This window comes from Eleginops maclovinus, chromosome 17 (assembly GCF_036324505.1).
Source record: "Eleginops maclovinus isolate JMC-PN-2008 ecotype Puerto Natales chromosome 17, JC_Emac_rtc_rv5, whole genome shotgun sequence".
In the NCBI taxonomy this organism is placed as follows: domain Eukaryota; kingdom Metazoa; phylum Chordata; class Actinopteri; order Perciformes; family Eleginopidae; genus Eleginops; species Eleginops maclovinus.
Window position 1 is genome coordinate 5964821 of NC_086365.1, and position 20653 is coordinate 5985473.

At 40.4% G+C, this 20653-nt stretch overlaps 1 protein-coding gene across 2 annotated transcripts in view; it reads right to left on the reverse strand.

The window, feature by feature from the left end:
• The window catches only part of magi2a (membrane associated guanylate kinase, WW and PDZ domain containing 2a), a 200993-nt gene that overhangs the window by 49506 nt on the left and 130834 nt on the right, over positions 1–20653 (reverse strand). For both annotated transcript variants that reach the window (XM_063905788.1, XM_063905787.1), the window contains exons 4-8: positions 20438–20653; positions 17711–17921; positions 14406–14485; positions 1756–1813; positions 343–464 (exon numbers count right to left, since the gene is read on the reverse strand). In XM_063905788.1, the coding sequence (XP_063761858.1) occupies positions 343–464; positions 1756–1813; positions 14406–14485; positions 17711–17921; positions 20438–20653 (687 nt within the window). The remainder of the gene's footprint in view (positions 1–342; positions 465–1755; positions 1814–14405; positions 14486–17710; positions 17922–20437) is intronic.

The window sequence follows — 20653 nt, forward strand, 5'->3', positions numbered from 1 at the left end:
AATGAAAGAAATGAGTGACATTGTTTGACTCCAATCAAAAAGTAAAGTATTTTTCATTTTTAATTAGCCCATAGTCGCTATAAGTTTTACCAAACACCTCAGAGATTCAACAGATGAGTTGTTAGGGTTATTTCCAAACAACGTTTTCATTTCTTTTTCAAATAAACCTGATTATAATAAAAGCTAATAATATGAGTTTTTGGTCCGGACAAAAACACTCTCCTTGTAAAGGTTAACTGACTAAGCTAGAGCGCTTAGCTTTGTTGACATAGATATAAACTCTACAAACACATCAACATTTAATAAATATGTCCGTATTGCCGGGTAATGTGGTGGTCTTACCTCTGTAGATGGTGGGGAGGGGCAGTGAGGACAGACCCTGGCTTTGCATCTGCTGCTGCTGCTGAAGTCTCCTTTTAGCCTCCAGGACGGGATTCTCAAACTGGGTCCTTCTGTTTATATGGCTACGATGACAACAAAAAAAAGGAGGAGTTTTCAGATTTCACACTATCCTGCTGCACCTAAATAAGCCCCCCTATGATCAAAACTGAAAATCCTGGCGCCACAGCAACTATTGCTGTGATGACTAATTAAACGGCCGGTCCCCAGGTTATGTAACTGAGCCGCAGAATGGCTTTGCTCAGTAAAATCAGAACAAACGACTGATCCCGGGGTTTCCTGCCCAAGAATCTGAGTGTTATAACCGGAAGTATGTGACACAGTGACTGGTGGAAACCTACATATGAAACAGTGATTTTCCTTTAACATCCCACATTGTTCTTAATTTAGTTTGCAAGGGGGACGATAAGTCAACGGCTACAAATACTGTAATTTGCCAGTGCGAAATAATTAGTCATCATTAGATACTTCCCTTACTCCTTGAGGCTGGATTGTCTCACACACACACACACACACACACACACACACACACACACACACACACACACACACACACACACACACACACACACACACACACACACACACACACACACACACACACACACACACACACACACACACACACACACACACACACACACACACACACACACACAGTCTTTTTCTCCTCTCCTTATCTTTTAATGAACATCCCAGAATCACTGTGCTAATTACAAAACAGCTTGACTATATTTGAACATACTTACATAATTTCAAGGTCTGGCAACTTCTTTCATGATATTTACATGAAGCCAAAGTGAAACAATGGGAAGTTTTCCAGAGGGAAAGTGCAGTGTATGAGGCAGTGAGCAGTCAAGTGTCTTTCCGGAGGTTTTCTTAAGCAAAGTCGAGCCAAATGACTCCCCCTGACTGTCTAAAAATAGATCCCAGTCCCTACTCCGCCCGGGAGTAGAGAGCACCCAGCCAAAGAAATGACACCTCAGCACAGTGAGGGGACATGCATTTCAATAGAGAGAACTGCAGCAGTGAACACACACACAGGAATATGGATGAGCATACATGCAGGATGTTTAAATAGAGACATTAATCTCTGCTTATGAGCTAATCTACAGATATAGATGCAGTGTGTGTCTCAGACAGAGAGATAACACAGAATTATGGATAAGCACACGCGGACAGATAAACTTCCTCCTGCAAACAAACTGTGATCCGACAGGAGGCAGACAGAGAGGGAGCGGCTGCTTCCTGGCTGCAGCGCCAGTCTGCTCCTAATAAATAGGATTAATACAGCACCACCGGGCATCATTGAAAATCAAAGCAAGCCATTACATATTAAACATGCACCCGACTTACTCAACATAGTAGCTGCCGTAAATGGGGTCATCGATTTTCTCCCAGCCGTACGGAAGCTCTGTGAAAAAAGAAAGAAAACAACAACAGTAATGAAGGGCTTGTTTATGAAATAAACTTGCAACAGAATATTGATCTTGCATGAAAAACATCTTTGTGGCAGAGTCTACAGTGTCAGGAATTTGATGGTGTGATAACATGCTAACTGAAGGGATTGCTTTTCTGTCACAGCGGGCCGTATGATCAGGCTTGTGAGCATTCTGAAATATTATCTTGTATAAAAAGTGCATATCGACAAGACAAGATATAAAAAAACACTGATAAAATAGTGTTTTCTCAGCAGCTTGACACATTGATTGATTTAAAGAGGACTCTTTTAATGCTGCTCATCAAATGCATCCCAATAAAAACTTGCAAAATAACACCAAACATTGATAGATCTTGTGGCTGAAATTTACATCAGTAAAATATTTATGGCCTGCATCTCTTCCATGCTGTAAATATTGTGTTTTGAGTGAGAAAGTTGCATAGATTAAGAGCTAAAACTAGAGCAAGCATAAACACTTAAGGCACCAGATAGCAACTGGTGCTCTTTTTCTATCAGTGTTTCACAGTTTGACGCTGAATGCTACAAGCTAAACATCACAGTTCCCGCAACAACAACAAAAAAAATCGCACATGACCGTCCTTTTCTGACCAATGACAAACAGCACAAATGGCGTCAGAAACATTGCAGCAGATTTTTACCAAACAATAGTAAAGCCTGCTAGCATGATAATATTTGAGAATTGACACTTAGCACAAAGTTCGATTGAGGCTGTCGGGAATGGCATTAGTTTTATAAGTGTTTGGTCTATAACCAGCACATTGAGCGACCTGAAATCTTGATCTCAGGGTGACGCTAAAAGATAAGCCTAATGATCACCAAAGTAATTAAAATGTATCCTAAAGGGAGCTTAAAAATCTGTTAGGAATATCATGGCAATCGATGCAATAGCTGTCGAGACATTTTACCGCAAATGTCAACCTGCTGGTGGGAACCGAAGAAAAGTCAGAGGATCACCAAATTCATTAAGATTCATCCTCTGGGAACCAAGAATGTGTGTAGGAAATGTCATGGGGATCCATTCAATGGTTGTGGTATTTAAGTCTGGACCAATAGACCAATGTTTTCATCCATAGAGTCAACCCACAAGCATGGGTAGAAAGCACCTGCTCAGATGCAGCAAATAGCTTAAAGTTTGCCAAAATAACTTTACAAAATCCCTGTATGACTGCAAAGTGGTAGATATATCCGCCCTCTCAGCCTCTTTTTATTTGTGGCCTGTACTGCAGGAACATGCTGCCTTTGTTCTCAATGATCAAAGGTCTTCCTCACACCTCTGACAGCTATCACTCACACTGGACATGATTTCCAAAGTTTCCCTCTCCTCTTCCCTTTGCCCACACCTCATCGATGAATCGCAGCTCTGCATGACGTGTCTGGAAGGATTCTCCCTGTTTGCTTTCCAGGCTAAGAGCAATTAGCATTTAACGCATATTCCCAACTGCACAAAGTGTTTTAGCATAATAGCATGGTCATTCAAAACTAAGTTGGTTACACAGTGTGAGAAACTGAAGTAGTATCTAAGCTGAATCTGGCACTGGAGCTTGGGGACAGTGTGTTCCAGTGCGGCTCGGCTATAAAGTCAGACCAACTTTGATTAGTGATGAACTGAAGTTAATCAGGATGAGAACGACGATAAGAGCCGGGAAAATGTTCCAAAATCAGAGAGGAGCAGCAGAGAGGGAGAGTTGAAGCTCCTCGAGGCTGAAAACACACAGACAGCCATACAAACATACAAAATACTGTATGGTCAACGCATACATTTATTATTACTGCTTAGCTTGGCCTGGTTAACATACTCAAGAGATCGCTGTGCATCCATCACGAGCAAAGCAGAAAATATCAAAACAATATTCGTGCATGTGCCATATGCTCCTCTGAACCCCTGCCCCCATCCCCTCAAAACAAATTATTAAACTTTCAGTAGGGCAGGCTATTTTTTGCCTGCACACTCACTAAAATGCATAACACACACATGGTTGAGAGTGATATAACAGAGTGGTGCTGCGAGCAGGTTGACAGCCCCTGGGAATACCTCCTGTGAACACTGCAACGTTTCTTAGCCCCATCTCCTCTCATTAAATATGAAAGAGAGTGTTTCATGTTCTCACCTTTACTGGGCAACACACACAAATGCACACACACATTATGTTACTTACTTCAACACTCTCTATCCTTTTTGCATACACACACACAAGTGCAGGAGATCAAAGGGCTGTCGGGTATTTTAGGGAGTCTTCCTATGAAAAGCTTTTCCATTAAAATGTCCTCATGTGGAGCTGCAGGAAGACAGAAGTGGCTATACAGAACTAGCATCACACAGATTCTTTTGGACATGAAACTCAAAACGAGAACACCCAAATGTCACATATAAAAGTTTAAAACCTGTATAATTGCCTTTTAGTGATGTCACTGCGGTCCAGAATCTCAGCAATTAAAGGACGGTTCAACATTTGGGAAAATGGGGCATGATAAAACTGATACCAAAATGTCTGTTTGTTGTGGTATGGATTTAAAGCCTGCAAGTGATTAGCCTAGCTTCACTCGGTATAGCTTAGCAATGAGATTAGCTACTAAAACAGCTAGCTTGGCTCTCTTTTAAGTTAGTTAAAATATATAAAATATGCTTAAACATGGCATTAACTTTTCAGAATAAGTTTGTTTTTATCTATGGGGAGAGCCCAGAAAGCAGGTTTATTTTGCTTCTTGTCTTTCTGTTAAGCTAAGCTAATTGCACCATGGCTTGAGCTATATACTTCTAGCAAGAATGTATATATCTTTTTTATTTTAACATAGACATAGTAATTGATTAAGTTGACTATAAGGGGGCAATAGTCATTTCTAAAACATAAAATAGCCCAAGTGGAGTTCTTAAGGAATGATGCAGTTATTCCAAACTTTTATCTTGCTAATCTCAGCATTAGCATTATTAGCAACATTTCTGACCTTTGATATTCCAAACCAAGTAGCAGAAAAAACCTTGAGGGTATTTAACTGAAAATTGGTGTGTTTTGGGGGTTAGGAATTCAACCTTTTATCCGTGAGAGAATGAATGTGCTACATGTTCTTTCCAAAGTTCATAAACCGCGCTTCAACATATGTAATAATGAGTATGCTCATGGACACTGATACTGTTTTTCTATGTTTTACAATTCAAACTGCTTCACACACACACACACACACACACACACACACACACACACACACACACACACACACACACACACACACACACACACACACACACACACACACACACACACACACACACACACACACACACACACACACACACACACACACACACACACACACACACACACACACACACACACACGTCATTGTGTGTGCCATATAAAGCCTGCACTGCTTATCAATGCCATGCTGCATGCGTCCAAGAAGGAAATGTCAAGCTGGTGTGACATTTTCAGGTAGGACCTCTTACGATGCAGCCCCGAAGCGAGTGGAAACATGTTTGCAATCTCTAGTCATGCCACAATATTCATCCTGCAGTCACAGGTGGAGGGCCACTTGCTGCCAGCAGGAGGCATCCTGGCATCTTCCCCACACTTACTCTCCCTCAGTGCCACTCAATAATATCTCTTCCGTCACCTTATTTCCCCTTTTTTTCATCTTATTCCTTCATCTCATCTCACATAGCAAGTCTTTTTGAAGTTTCATGCTCAAAAGCGGGTGCATTTCTTATTCTGCTTTTTGTAATTTGATCTGGGGAACAGGTTGGATATCCACAGAGCCCACAGACACTGAGGGATTTACATACGTCTGTTTCCTTTTTTCCCTCTTTCTTTTCATCCATCTTTTTTTAGGAGGAAACCAACTGAATGATTTTCAATGCCTTAAGCATTTTATGGCTGGAAAGTCCTTTCTTAGTGAACACTGCATTGTGCTTGGGTTCATTCATCATGTCACCTCTGAATGCAGCACACATTGCAACAGTGAGTTTTACTCTCCAGCCTGATGAATGAAAGTTTCTACTGGTCAATACGGGCACAAAATCCATGTGTGACTACAATTCACCCTCAATTATATAATCCTTAAACTAAAGTCTCTGAAAATCCCCACAGACAAAAAACCAGATCAAACCGTAACAATTTTGACCTGACCACCAACAATTCAACTCATAAGGTATTGTGCACAACATATCATGGTAATCCATCCAATAGCAGAGATATTTAGTCTTGGAACGACTTCTATTATGCCTGAAAATATCTCCATTCTGATCAAGGTTCATTTGCTGTTTGGCTTATTCTCTTTCTCAAAGAGAGCATTGCTTTTGCAAGAAGAGGCCTGCATGTTACTTTATAACGCCATTTCATCTTTATTATTATCCTCACATTTGATCTTGTTAGTTTGGAGCTGAAAAATATAAGTAAGATAAAGGCAGCAGACCTAATAGGTGTTCAGTAATAAGGTATTACATTTAGTTCTTCTGTAGCAGGGACTTGCTGCCTGGCTGAACATTAATACTCTCAGACCACCTGTGAATTCAATTCCCACCATGTTCAAAGTGATACATTGTGGTGTTTGGAGAAAAAAATGAAGCCATTTATTTTAAGATTATCCAGGATGCAGGTCCAGCCGAGATGAACATTTTAAGGTCCATTTGAACTGCCATAGTGATCTTATGGTTAATAGTGCACTCAGATCTTGGTCATGATCTGCATTTTATTGTAGGATATCGTTTGAGGCATATCAGATTATGGTTGTCTTTTGAATCGTAGCATTGCCATATTATAAAACCAAAACACAGTATTTCCTAACTTCATTAAAAGACACCATGGAAGTACATAAATAGCAAAATAGGCTTTAATTCCACTTGTTTGTATTTACGTTTGGAATCTGCTGTGTCAGACCGTTTATCACACGTTGTTTGATGTAGTAGATGTGGGTTTAGCTGCAGTCACATTGCTGCTAAATTTCTCAGATTTTTGACACAAGCTGTCGTCCATCTCCGAGCTTTAAATTATCGATGGATGTGTCTAGGATCTTAGATTGATGACCAAAGATTTCCCCACAATTCACCACTGTCAACTTTCACCTGGGATGGGACGGCTCTTGATCTCACAGAGGCCATAACTTCTGACTCAACAATCTACTTAGACATAAACAGGGGCAGGAATACATTTAGTATATGCGCATACCTGACATATTTATTTATAAGGCCTGTGCAACGAAGCTACAAAGGCAAGTTACAAAGGCTGGAACAGGGTTCAACACATATTGACGCATTATGTTTTCCACTGGCAAAAAGGCTCTCAGTTTGTCCTTTGGAAGATGATTAAAAACAGCCAATAGATCTCCACAGTGACAGGCCAAGTCAACACATCAGTTCATTCTGTCACTTGCTGTTCTCCTATTGTGTGTTCTACTGCATTACAATAGCTACAGTTTTCTTCTAACACTTGCTTTCTTGCTAAATGCACCTGCGCTCTGGAGAAATGCATGTCCTTACTTTAATTCTGCTGCACAGTCCCACTGGTCTTTGTCTCAGAGAGCAGACAATAGTTAAGCTGCAGAATACAAACTGAATGCACAGGCTTGTAGCTTATCAGGACACTGCAGGGACAGGAGGAGACGTACTGAACTGTGACCTGGCGCTTACTCTCTGCTCCTCCTCCTCTTCTTCTCCCAAAGTTCTGGTTTCATTTGGCGAGCTCTTTGTGACAAAAAGAAACGTACAGCTGCACACATACTTTCTCCTGTTCCAATTTCCCTCTGAAATATTGCTCTAGTAAACCCTGTCCATGTCCCTGTGGGACCACAAGTGGAGCACAGCTTCTTTGTGAGACCATTTTGCGAGAAATTATGTAAAGTGGATTGTTTTATAAAAGCCTCCTGGATGCTGTTGGTTTCATAAAACTTATATTAAGATTGATTCGATTCAACTCATGTCTAACTCAATTAGTCTAAACGGAATATAAATATGTAAAAAAGATATATGAGTAAAAGCTCGGACCAGTGGTGTAAAAACCAATTACAAAACTCTTTAATTGCTTGATTTCAATTTGTTTTATATAGTGATTTGAATGCTAATTTGAGCATAATTATGTTTTTCAAATGTTAAATTGCTTCAGATTAGGCAGAGAGGGATGCATTTAGCAGCAGAAGTGGGAAATGATGGATGAAATCTTCTATCACACTAAAGTCATTTATCTCATGTTTAATGAATATTTTACTGTGAGTTTTTTTCCCAAGTAATTTGTTGAGCAAATTCGGCCAACAATCCAATGTTTTTAACCATGTTCAACATGAATAATTTGGGGTATTTGGACTGTTGATTGGACACGCCTCCATGTTTGATCTGGGTTTTATAATGAGCTGCTTCCTGTACAAATGGGGAAACTTTTTCTGGAAATTTAAGAGCAATAAAATGTTTGTTAGCAATGTACAACATTTAAAAACTTCAGAATTGTTGTATTCAAAAAAGAAAGTGCTCAATATATAACTATATAATATAGCGTCTGCTGGAGATGCTTTAAGAAACATTTTTTAACAATGTTTAAATTAAATTACAAGGCTTAACACATTTCCATAACAGCTGGGAAATGTTATTTGTAGCAAACTACTTCAAGAGTTAATAGCACATTTGTCTGGGACTATTTTCAGCTGCGGAATAATACATACCAGGTGCTAGTTTATTTCTGGCAGCAGGACAGTGTGTGTGGGACTGACTTTAAATAAACCTTTATAATTTCATAATTGTATAAAATGTAATTAAAAGTATAGTATAGATAAGTAAGTGTATTGAGTTACATCTAAGCTATTTTAAGGCTTGAACTTTTCTATAGAAATAAATGTTAAATATGTAATTTTGATACGTTTTTAGGGGTTTAATCTTAATAAAAAAACATTGCAGCAGATATACACACCGCACACTGACAACTAATTCAGAATGCACATGTCACACACACCTGCTACAAACTCATTTGAATCTCCTTCCAATCTCCAAGCCTCAGGCATGCTCTGCTGGGGATGTTCTCAAAATATACCCATCAATCATTCTGCAGACAGCTTCCCCTTCCCCTCCTCTCCCCACTCCTCGTGCTGCAGGAGTCTCAAGGTGAAGGAGGGCGCAGCCTCTCCCCATCTATAATCACTCACCTGTAGGACTGCACACACCGTGAAAAGTGTGGACTCACTATCAGTGTCCCCTGAAAAACGTCCTGCATCCCATAAAAATCACAAATCTATCTCCTACTGATCCGGCTGAAAGGACAAGTGAGTGAACAGGAGAGATGACGTTCCTGGGGCTAGAAGGACGAGTGCTATGAGGTTCCAACCTTTACTTAAGTGATTGACTATCGGAATTAAACAAACACGCAAACTATTGGAGCCATTAACTGCCTTATGAGTAACGATGGAAATATCTGACATATATTTGAGTTATAGTGTTATTCATGAAATATTATTTAGAGAACATTTATGTGATCTAGTATTTATATAATCATTTTGTGATTCACGCACCTTTTGTGAGGAACGACGTGAGCATCTACCTGTGATCAGTGAGGCTTTAAATGGACCAGACACTTGTGAGTTTTTGGGTTGGATGGCGGTAGGCCCGGTTTGATTTCCTACCATATTAGTAGACACATTAATTGACGCATTATTCCACAGTAAATCATATTATTTGTCAAATTGTTTTAAGTATTTATTAGCATTATTTGGTGCAATATTTTTGTCAGTTTATTTTGATGATTATATAGCAATATTTGATTTTGGATATATTTGATTTGTCTGGAAAGTCAAACCGAGTTTATTGTTATTTATTTATTGAATTAAACAGCATCTCTTGATGTGCTTTTTGGAAACACATGTCGGACGTTGTTACCAGACCTCATGTGGCTTCAGAAGGTTTAAACCCAGGATTACCCACTACACACACACATACAGTATAGGGCAACGTTTTTAAGTTGAGGGCTAGACAAATGAGTAAGACACAAGCCTCACTATATTTCCCCTGGAGAGAGCATGATAGTGTATTGTAGTCTGTGAGATAACTCTTCCCTGTGAAGCTCCTCACGTAATCAAAATGTAATTACACGTCTAGGTTTAGTGCTCTCTATTTTCACATGAGCAAAGTCTGCTGGGAAACTGAAGACAAAGGAAGAATGTAAAACGATTAACGCCCTTCAGCATCATCAAAGTCATTATGTGTCCAAGTTCATTCATATACTGTATAGGGTGTTTTCCGGGGAGCACGTGCCGATGGAACATGCTGGCGAAATCGCGGTTACTATTTTTGTCCGTTTTTATTTCACTTATCATGGGGATTCTGAGGTGGAAAACTGACTTAAAAGGTAAAGACTATAGAGAGGAAACACTGGGCATGCTCGGTTTACTTTTTTGTATCAGCCAACATATATTTGGCAGGACAGAAAATAAAAAAAAACTTAAAAAATGTGAGTGTAGTGGGATATAAAAGCAAACAGCGAGGTTCTGAAAAGAGCCTGTCCTAGTTCTTTTTGTCTACTAAAACAATAGGAGGAAGAAGAGACAGGAGGACAGGGAGGGGGACAAAGATGGATATGGAAGAAGAGAGAGGAGCTGGGAGAGACCAAGGCAGGAATACAGAAAGGAATATTGAGGTTATGTAACTACAAGACGTCTGTGTCAAACCATCGCTTCTTTGAACACGCAGGAACGAGAGTGCTGAACCAAACACGCATTTCTCCGCATATTTTGACAGAATGCCGTTGAATGTGTTGCAACCCGCTTTCAACATGAGAGGGAACAAGTTGTCTTTAACAGCCTCGAAAACATTTAGTCAAGATTTGCATTTAAGGATAAGCTTTGAGGTTCATATCATGCTACTTTATACTTTAAATCCACCTATGTTTCATTGAAGACAGGAACATATAGTTTAAGAAATATATTCGACATAACGTATGTGTCTCATATAAGATACACAGGTGTCAAACAAACTCTCTAAGGTATTTGAGTTAAACTCTATATCGACTAACTCCAATGGTACGTAGTTTCCATTAGCAAAATACAACACTTATAATATAATTAGTCCTCATTTTCATTTCATTGTGAAAATCAACAGTCATTTTGACAATCAAGTACATTTCAAAGTAATTTGTCCAAAAACTCAAGGTTTTAAGCCTTGTTTGACCTATAGTGTGTGCAGCTTTCCTTTATTATGAGGGCAAAATGTAAACGTTTAGGTTTTTGGCCTGTTGATTGCATACATTTAAAAGCCATTATATGTGCCCTGGGGGATCAAAATGAGCAGCCTTTTTTAATACACTCATGGGAAATCTAAATAAACTCTGGACCAACTTCCTGGAACTTCTATTTACTGAACCTGCAGCGGTGTTGTGCACACAGACATCTATACATTGAGGAATTAATCCAGACATATTAGTGTACTCTTTTGGTTCTACCTCTAAACAAAAGTAGCTTAGAGAGTATTAAACAGTACATTTCACAGATAATACTGAGTAAGGACCTGAACAGTTCTTCCACATCTGGTCTTTACTGCGCACCTGTGTGCGTTCACCTCCATAATCAAAGTCCCATTTAATACTCTTGCTCTCCTCCTCTCCCTCCTCCTCAGAGCCTGTTGTCCCGTCACAGCTCACAGATTCCACCCTGCAATCCTGTTAGCGCTTATCAGAGCATGGTGTGGGTCCAAACAAGGACTTGCACGTCTACCTTTTCCACCAATCGATACCAAATTTACAGAGGCAGCTTTTCTCGCACTAACTGAGCTCAGCACTCAGGGGTAGCTGCTGTACTGTGGAAGTTTGGAGGGAACAACACACCGCTCACATGGCTGCGTACACGAAAACCTCTAAACTGGAAATACAATTTCAGTGCCGATGATCAAGAAGAAGCAAACACTTTAAAACAGAGTAAATACAGAGGACAACACACTCAAAGATTGGTATACTACACTCAGTCACTAAAAACCTCCTGAATTTATGTGGACAAAGAAATCTTGAGAAACATAAAGTTAAAGGATAAACCAAGTGAGCCATTGTTAAGATTCATAATCACAGCAATGCTAAATATGATTTGTGTTTATTAAAAAAGGGTAAAACAGAACCAATCAATATCATTATCCTTCATCACAGTCTACCCCATCTGACCTAGATTGTGAAGAACTTGATCAAAATTGTAACCATCTCTTGGCCCAGTGGCTTTCGTTTTTCCCAAGTCACTAGCAATCTATTTAATCTGATTAAATACAGGGAATATGTGTCCATTCATTTAGAGACCAGCAGACACTAAAGCTCCACATTCATTTCAGCTGGGACTAAATGGATCAGTCGCCCAACCAGAGAAATCTCAGCACATCTCCTTCTGTGGAGTGTCTTTGGTGAATAAATAGGATTGGATGGGCTCGAGATAAAAGCAAAATGAAATATTTGAATAATTCCTCAAAGGCGTTTCTGTCTTTTTTGTGTCATTTCAGTTTCTAGATCTCTCCTTTTATGTCCAAAGATTGAGAGTAAACAGAGAGATTCAGCATGTACACAGGAGGTCCTTTGAGTGAAATGCGAGATTGGGAAGTTAATTTGTTGGAGGGATAAAACGGGCAATGTGTCAACAGGAAACAGTCCCTGTGTTTAATGCCACCAAACGCAGTGCAAATGTTTCCAGACCAGGCAGGTACTATGTCTCCGTCACTCACTCCATCTCACTGCAGTCAAACAGTTTCTGCAAACACCTCCTAACATTTGTTTTATCCTCAATTTGTTCAAAGTAGGAAACGTGTACATGAATTCAAATTGTGATTCAGGTATTATCCATGCTGAGACAGTACTTAGGCACAGTGGTGATTTGAGCTAAATACTAATGTCATGGAGCTAACAGGCTCACAATGCTAATGTGCCAAGTAAGGCAACTATAGGACCATAGTCAGTATCTTAGTTACCATGCTAACATTAGGCAATCAGCTCCAAACACAAACTAGAGCTTAGACTGACAGAAAACTCTTCGAATTGGACACATTAAAAAGTGCAAGGAATGGTGTGAGACGGATAGCAAGGGTTTCAATAAGGTTATGACATTTGTCTTGTTAAGGAAAACAATGTGTGAACTGAACTTCTGTGCAATTCATCCAAAAGTTATCGAAACATTTTAGTCAAAAGCACACATCAAAATGGTGGCACTAACAGAAAACTCATAGGATCACAAAGTATTAGTGCCTGCAAGAAATGAGGGCAAAACCCTCCAATAGTTGTTCATGAAGACCCCTTTCCTGTTATTGACATATCATTTATTTTTGAGGGACAAGCATTGGTGGTGGCAGAATAAGTCTTTGCACACGTTAGCTAACGTTGGCTAACTTAAATACTGGCTAGCTTAAGAGCTAATATTGCAGTACGCTAGAAGCTTAAGTCACAGTTTGTCATCTCTAAAGCATGCAAATGAGTTTCACGCTGGAGCATTACTCCTTTCTATGTTACAATATGTAACTTTAGCTTTCTATTCTGAGGTGATAAGTGCCCTCAGTCGTGTCTTTGATTTTCCTCATGCTAAAATCGTGACGTGATCCTGAAGTCAGCGATCAAAGGGTCTATTTTTCGGTCTGAATCAACGTGTTGTTTTTTGTCAATGGAAATGGAATCTTTTGGCGTTTTTGTTGAGTTTGATGGCAACCAGGAACTAAATACTAATCCAAATAAAAGGATTATTGATAATAAAAACAATGATTAATACTCACCAAAGTGTCCTAACACACCGGTCACACTTGGGCAGTTTAAAGCAAATCTGATGAGTCATTGGAAAACACTCTTTTCAGGAGTGCGGGAGTGTTCGTCTGTCCCTCTGTCTGATTGTGTGTATGTCTGGTTGCTAAATGTATTTTTAGAGAAACTCTATCCTTGTGGTTAAGCATTTACCAGGAATATGCACACAAACACCCCCACCCTCCCACAGAGAACATACACTGAAACACTCCCACGGACACACACTCATGTGTTATCGCTTAAAAATCAAGTCCTTCTACTCAGCTTCAGTACCTCCCTGTCAATAACTCGGGCGATGAATCTCCTTTGATCCACATTTAAATAAAAGACGTATGGGGAAGTGGGAAAAGAGGGTGCACGACATAGATGACACACTCGTATATGCACTCTCGTTTATAAACCCGGTGCATTGACATTCATCCTTCTCCTTTTCTTTTTGGTGTGTGTTTGTCGTGTGTGTGGGTGGGTAAAGGACACTCATTCTCAGTGGAGAATAAAGAAGTCTTTGTAACTCCAGTCTCTCTGGACCTGGGCTTTAAACACACAAATCACGGGGCTTCCTTTCCCCGTCGACTGAAGTTCACACACATACACCAACACTGTCACCATGTAGCCTTAAAAATAAAACCCCTGCGCCAGCAAATGTTCCTTCAATGAACTCTCTTGTAAGGAATGATCTCACTAGGCATCTTGTCAAATCAACAGGCAAGGATTAAGTATTTAAAAATAAATGCTGTGGGGAAGTTGTGTAATTCAAATGTATGAACACGCGGAGCAGATGAAATCACAAAGACGGGAAAAATGGAAGATAAAGACGCAGTACTCACCATCTTCTTTGCATTCCTCAGGCGGCTTTGCCTTCTTGGCTAGCCTCGGGTCCAGCCACGATGTTGTCTTGGTGTTGTGGCTGTGAAGAGACGAGAGAGAGAGAGAGAGTGAGAGGGAGTGTGATAGATGGCGAGAGAGAGGAGACTTGGCAGAAAAAGAGAAGGAGGTTGGTGGATTCTTAATTCGGCTGGAGAATCATTTCAGAGACGAAAGATGAAGCTGCCTTTAAAGAAAAAGGTGACAAGAGAGACTGGAAGGAGGAAAAAAGAGCTTTAAGATGACAAAATGGCAATCGATACTTTAATTTGCTGACTGTCTCTCATTAGCAGGCACAGGAGGAAGGGAGGAGAAGAGGCAGGAAAAGATAGAGGTGTGACTGAGGGAGTAATGGAGGGGAACAGCTGTGGGCTTGGCAGATTCATCCAGAGCCCCGGGCAGAAAAGCTGGATCTAGATCAGATATGATGTGCCAGGGAAACTCTACTCATCTCCAAAGCTCGTCTGAAGGTCTGGAGCCACAATGGCCTCCCTTCTCTATGACAGTAAGGCAGGGGAGGTGTACACCAAGTGCCTACAGTAAATGACTGAGGTGAGAAGATAAAGGAAGAAATACGGTGAAGAGGCATCCGTGTGCCTTTGTTCTTTTCAAGACATTCAATTTGAACTTACGTCCCTAAGGAAAATGTGTTTGCAGTTAGAGAAAACAGATCATGGGAGCACAACAAGACAGGAATAACTAGAGGCTATTAAGCGATAAGGATTAAACCAGCCTAGTCGCCAAATTGGGCAAAGGGCGTGAAGTGGCTTCTTTCAAAATTGGTCTACAGTAAAATACAAAACCTCCTCAGTTGTGATTCCTGCTAACTTAGTCTTTTTCCAGGAGCACATTTTTTGACACACACACAGGCTTTCGCATAAAAGCTCTGTAAAATGTAATTCTATACAGACGTTAAATTACTGCATAACTTTGTTGGCCCAAGCAGAGAGACAATCTGCTCTCACATATTATCACTTTATGAAGCTGTCACTGTGAGGGTGTTTGCAAACCGTGTTTTCACATTCAGTAGACGAGCAACATGAGAAATGTATTTAGAATCATGTTTCTATCCACGCAACAAATGCCATAATGTCTGCTTGCAATGTTTTTGAGTTTTTTTTGGAACAGATTTTTGCTAAATAAAGGTTGCGTTTTGTTATACTTTTGTACCCCTTCTCCTTATACTGCGTTTGGGTCCTGATAAGCTCCTGCATGTGACAGTAACGCAGAGGTAAACGTCTCTTGTTTCAGCTCTGATTGGCTGTCCACCAGCTCCTTTTTCTGTCTGCTGTAGCTGGAAATGAGTTGTGAACATAATTTGGAGGCCAAAAACCAAAACAACGGTGTAAAAAAGGCTAAAAAGCTCAATAGAGCTGTAGGGTTGTTTTGACACCTTTCACATTACACATATTTATTGTTCATTGTCGGTATGAATATATTGATTAGTGTAGCTTTATGAGTATAAAGTAAGAATAGAAGGATAAGCGGCACTAAAAGAATAAGCCACCAGCTGACAAAAAAGAAAAACAGAGTCAAATAAATTGAAGTTCAATGTTTAATAAAGTCTGTTTTGCCTTCTTTTGATTCCTCTCCAATTCATTTCACTCCTTTCCTTGCTTTTCATTCTTCTTTTCTGTTAGTAGTTATGGTATGAATATTTAGTTCTACCTCTTATTTTTGTGTCCTTCCGCTGACCTTCTTTTTTTGTCTTAACTATTTTTAATCACTTTGTTTCCACCATCATATCCCTGTCTCTATTCCTCTCCTCAAGGGCTGTAGGTATAAACAAAATGATCTCATATCGAGGCCAACCAAAGGCAAGCATCCTCTTGGCAGCCGCTCTCACTTTGGCACGGCATCACATACACCCAGACAACAAAAACTTGAAGCTACTAAATTGGGTGGGCTAACTGCATTAGTTGTGTAACGTGCTTGATGTGTGTGGGAGCGTGAGGTTTGACTGTTGAGGGGAGGAGACAGATGGTGAGTTGTCTGCAATGCAGGGAATTAAAAGTCTGCCTCTGTAGCATGAAGACATGAAGAGGCAACATGTGCCTGGCGGGAAGAAAATCCCCGCCGTCTCATTTCTCAGTCTGGTGTTGCTGTGCGTCTTCGAGCAGTTTGCAGTGCATTCAAATGTGCTGGGATTCAATCAATGCTATGGAGAAATTAAGCCTGGAATGATCTATTGATGCATTAATATGTTTCCAAAAGCAGGTTTATTTCCTGTTATGGCTTTATTAGTTGATGCTTCACAAGAATCCACATCCAGGAACATACAATTCCTTCACAACTGCAAAAACACAACACCATTATTCTTATGTGAGAGAATGTCACCTCTATGGTCTAATTGCAGCTGCAAACAGTTAACGACTCCAATGAATGCAACTTCTGAGTTTGTATATTTGTGTGGCTAGGTATTTTTAGGGAACTCTAAATCTCAGTAAACCACCAAGCTTTGCGTCAGTGTGTGTGTTTGTATAGAAGGCAACAGAAGTTCATTTTAATGTTAACTAACCCTAATCTCAGGGCCATTTTCATTCCATTCAGAAGAATAAAAACACATCCAAACCTTCTGATCTTCAAAGGCTGGAACTTTACTTTTCAAGCTAAGCGACGTTGTTTTTAAATGAAAATATGGCTGATTCTGAATAACATTTTTTGTTTTTTGTGTACTACTCAAAAGCTGCACTTATAAATATAAGTATATCAGCAATGGCTCAAATGATAAGCGTCAATCTAACATAACTCTTCAGTCTCCCTCAGATTAAAGAAGCATTTTAGTATCTTTTAGCTTTTGGTTTTGGTTTTTTGGGGCCTAAAAAAAAAAGCTTCCAGATCCAAAGAAACGAAAAATGACCTGCCCACCACCACATAACAAGCACACATAATGGGATTCAGCAGCAAAACAACAACACATTTCCCTTAGCATTATTGGCAATAAAGTACAGTGCTGGAAGTAGAGTTCATATCGGGCTAAGATTCACCAGGCAGTGCAAATGAATGCTAATGTTGCTCTGTGTTTGCAAGATGTGCTAATAGTTACCCTTTGCTTACACATTAGCCATATCTACCAAGATGATGATATGCAATTGTTATGTTGCCTTTGGGTGGCTGTAAAATCTATGAATACTGCTTTTAAAGTTGGGAAAGGTCAATCAAATCTTTCTTCAGATCCCTCAGCTTTAAGAACACCTGAGTGATGACTAAAACATCCGGGTTTCATCACCGGACACATGGTCCTGGATCATGTCACCTTAAAACTTACTCTATGAAGTAGACCTCTCCTTTCTCAGTGTACGCCATCTCCCAGTTGTCCGGCAGCAGCCCTAGCTCGTCGTTCTCCTCTGGTTGGGGGAGGGTTATTTTCGGGGACTGACCCTCGTCTTTGGGCGCCTCTGGTGGGGCCTCTGCTGGGACACACTGCGGGGCGATGTCCCCTGAGGCGTCTGTACTCTTGTCCTCATGTTCACTCGACTCTGAGGTGACAAGAGAGCACGATGAGTCATGCAAGACATTATCGCTCGGGGAGGAAAGAGGGAGGGGAGTGGAGATTTAAAGACAAGGGAGGTGAAGTGAGGACAAGAAGATGTAGGAGGAAAAGATTGAGAGTCGGGTTGAGGGTGGAGAAAGGAAAAAAGGGAAAAAATGATTAAAATGAAGGTGAGGAGAAACTGTGACTCGGGGGAGTGAGGTGAAGGCTGGAGAGAGAATGATGGAGGTTAACAAGACAGAAAGCGGAATAAAACAGAGGAGACAATAAAGATGGCTGCCATGAGTTGTGCAATGTGTTAAAAGAGAGAGAGAGAAATAGTGTTGATGAAAGAAAGAGAAAGGAGTGTGAGCTTCCCAAAGGAGAGTGGAGGAGGGACGAGTGAGAGGAGGAGATTGAGAGATAATCTATGGGAGGGAAGGAGCGAGGGCGCTATCTGCTTAGATCACGGAGCCTGCTGTGCTCTATTGATTCAGCTCTCCTGGTCAGCCCACACTCAGTCCATCTGCAGACAAAACTCCTCCTGAGCCGGGCACAGCGGCACACTTTCACCCCCAGCATGGCTCACTGCACAACCCAGAGCCCGGAGTCATCTGGCACATCAGCGCTGTCGATAGCCATCAGTTAAAAATGTTTCCTGCCCTCTCTCTGAGCTCACAGGGGAACGCTCAGAGTCATCTAGATAATATAGAACTGGACACTGGGAGTCCTCCAAACATATTCATTAAGAGCACTAGATGCGATCCTAAATTGAAGTATCTGTAGTCCTAAATTAAGTTTGAAGGGTAAAAGTGACCACTAGGGTTTAGAGTACCTACCTGAAGAGTTTAAGAGGGCAAACGCATTGTTCTATTTTACATCCCGCCATATGCTAAAGGCTTTTATTCTTCATTTTTTTTTCGTTATTGGGCTTGTTTTTAAAGTGTTCTCTTGGCTTTTTTATGACTGTTGTGCAAATGTTTAATTTAATCTTATCGCTTTTATTGTTTTTTAATTGTCTTGTAATGGGCTGTATAAATATACTTGCTTTGCCTTTAATAAATGTTTATCTTATCTTAAATAATGGAACGGAAATGGAAATGTGATTATTTTAATAGGCTTTATGTCATTTTTCTTGCCTTTCTTTGAAGTTACAGTGTAAATGAAAACAATCTTCTTAAATGTTTGCTTTTTTAACTTTTGTACATCGATATTGCAATTTTGCCTTTACACTAAAATCGTGTTTGAATGCAGATTTGAACTTGCAATATCAATCTAACCTTTGATTTTATGTGTAACATTTTTCTTTAACCTTTTTGTATTGTTAAATAGATCTTTGTACTTCTCATTCTGTAAACAATACCTAAACATTGTTATTTTGATGCTTTTCTAACTGCATTTTAGATTTTAGTTCATTCAGTCTTTTTCTTCTTTTGTTAAGGTTAGCGCTTTTTGAACATTTGGAAAAGTTGCCATATCTAATTATAAAGTTAAATAACCAGAATGATTGTATCGTACAGGCTACAATAGGAAAGTCTACAGTATGACTGAAATGTCCGCATGCATGTTTATCTCTCGGGAAAGAAGATTCCTACCTTGTTTGAGCTCCCTGCGATATGAAAACCAAAATCTCCTCCTTTAATAAACTCCCTTGTGATCGCGGCACGGACACTGTGACGCTGCGCTGTGTTCTGAGACGCGCTGTCCTGAGGCTGGAGCAGCCGCTTAGAATGTCACAGGACCAAAGCATGGTTTTGGACTTGAAATCACTAAAATCTAACGAATAAAGCCTCTTTTATCACAGTCTATTCATGTGATCATAAGATCACATGAATAGACATAAGCATTACAACAGTTAGTGTGTGTGCATAATAGGATGAGCTATATTGTGATTTGTTAAGTGTCACTGATAGGGTGTTTTTTAGATTTGAACAAAACATTTATTTTTCAGTTATTTATTATCTTTTGTGGGCTGTGTAAAATGTCCCTTCTGCCTTTTTTTCCAGGATTACAGACAGGATAACAATGGTTTGGTGACAGCTGAATAACAAGCCAGAGAAAACATTTAATAATGAAGATTAAAACAAGTCCTTGTTGATTTGGAAACAGCCCGCAGGCTCCTGTTGAATTGGAGAGCGATGTGTTTGAATGCCCTCTGGCTATGTGGACAGGATAATGATACCTAATGAACGATATCAAATGCTGCAAAATGACCGCACTAACGCTTTAATCAAGAACGGAGCGGTCTGCAGAGGTACTGAGGATTGTGAGAGGTAATCAAAACACACAGTTTACATCGTGTAGCCAATTAGAAGTGATAATCTGCCATGAAATCATTTTTTAGGAAAACTATGTAAAAAAGCAATCTGTTACTCAGATCTGTTGCTAGGCGACCACTCTCGAGGCTCAGTTTTGAACAGGACGATGAGCGGCTGCAGATCGGGCTGACCTGGAGCGCGACCTTAAACCCTAGCTGTCAATGCAAGGCTGCTGGCGCCTGAGGAGGTCGTGTTCGGGGCTGACCTGGGGTGACAGCAACACCGTTGCCGTTGACGACTGGTCTCTCCTCCTCTTCCTCCTCGGGGGGCTCGATGCTGGCTTTCTCCATGTTGCTCACCGACTTGTTACGCTTCCTCTTGCCCTCGGAGGTGGGTCTGGCGCCCGGCAACAGCTGGTCCGTTACATTTAGCAGCAGAGCGCTGGGCTCGGCCGGAGGCTTTGGGGTCCCGTAAAAGTTAT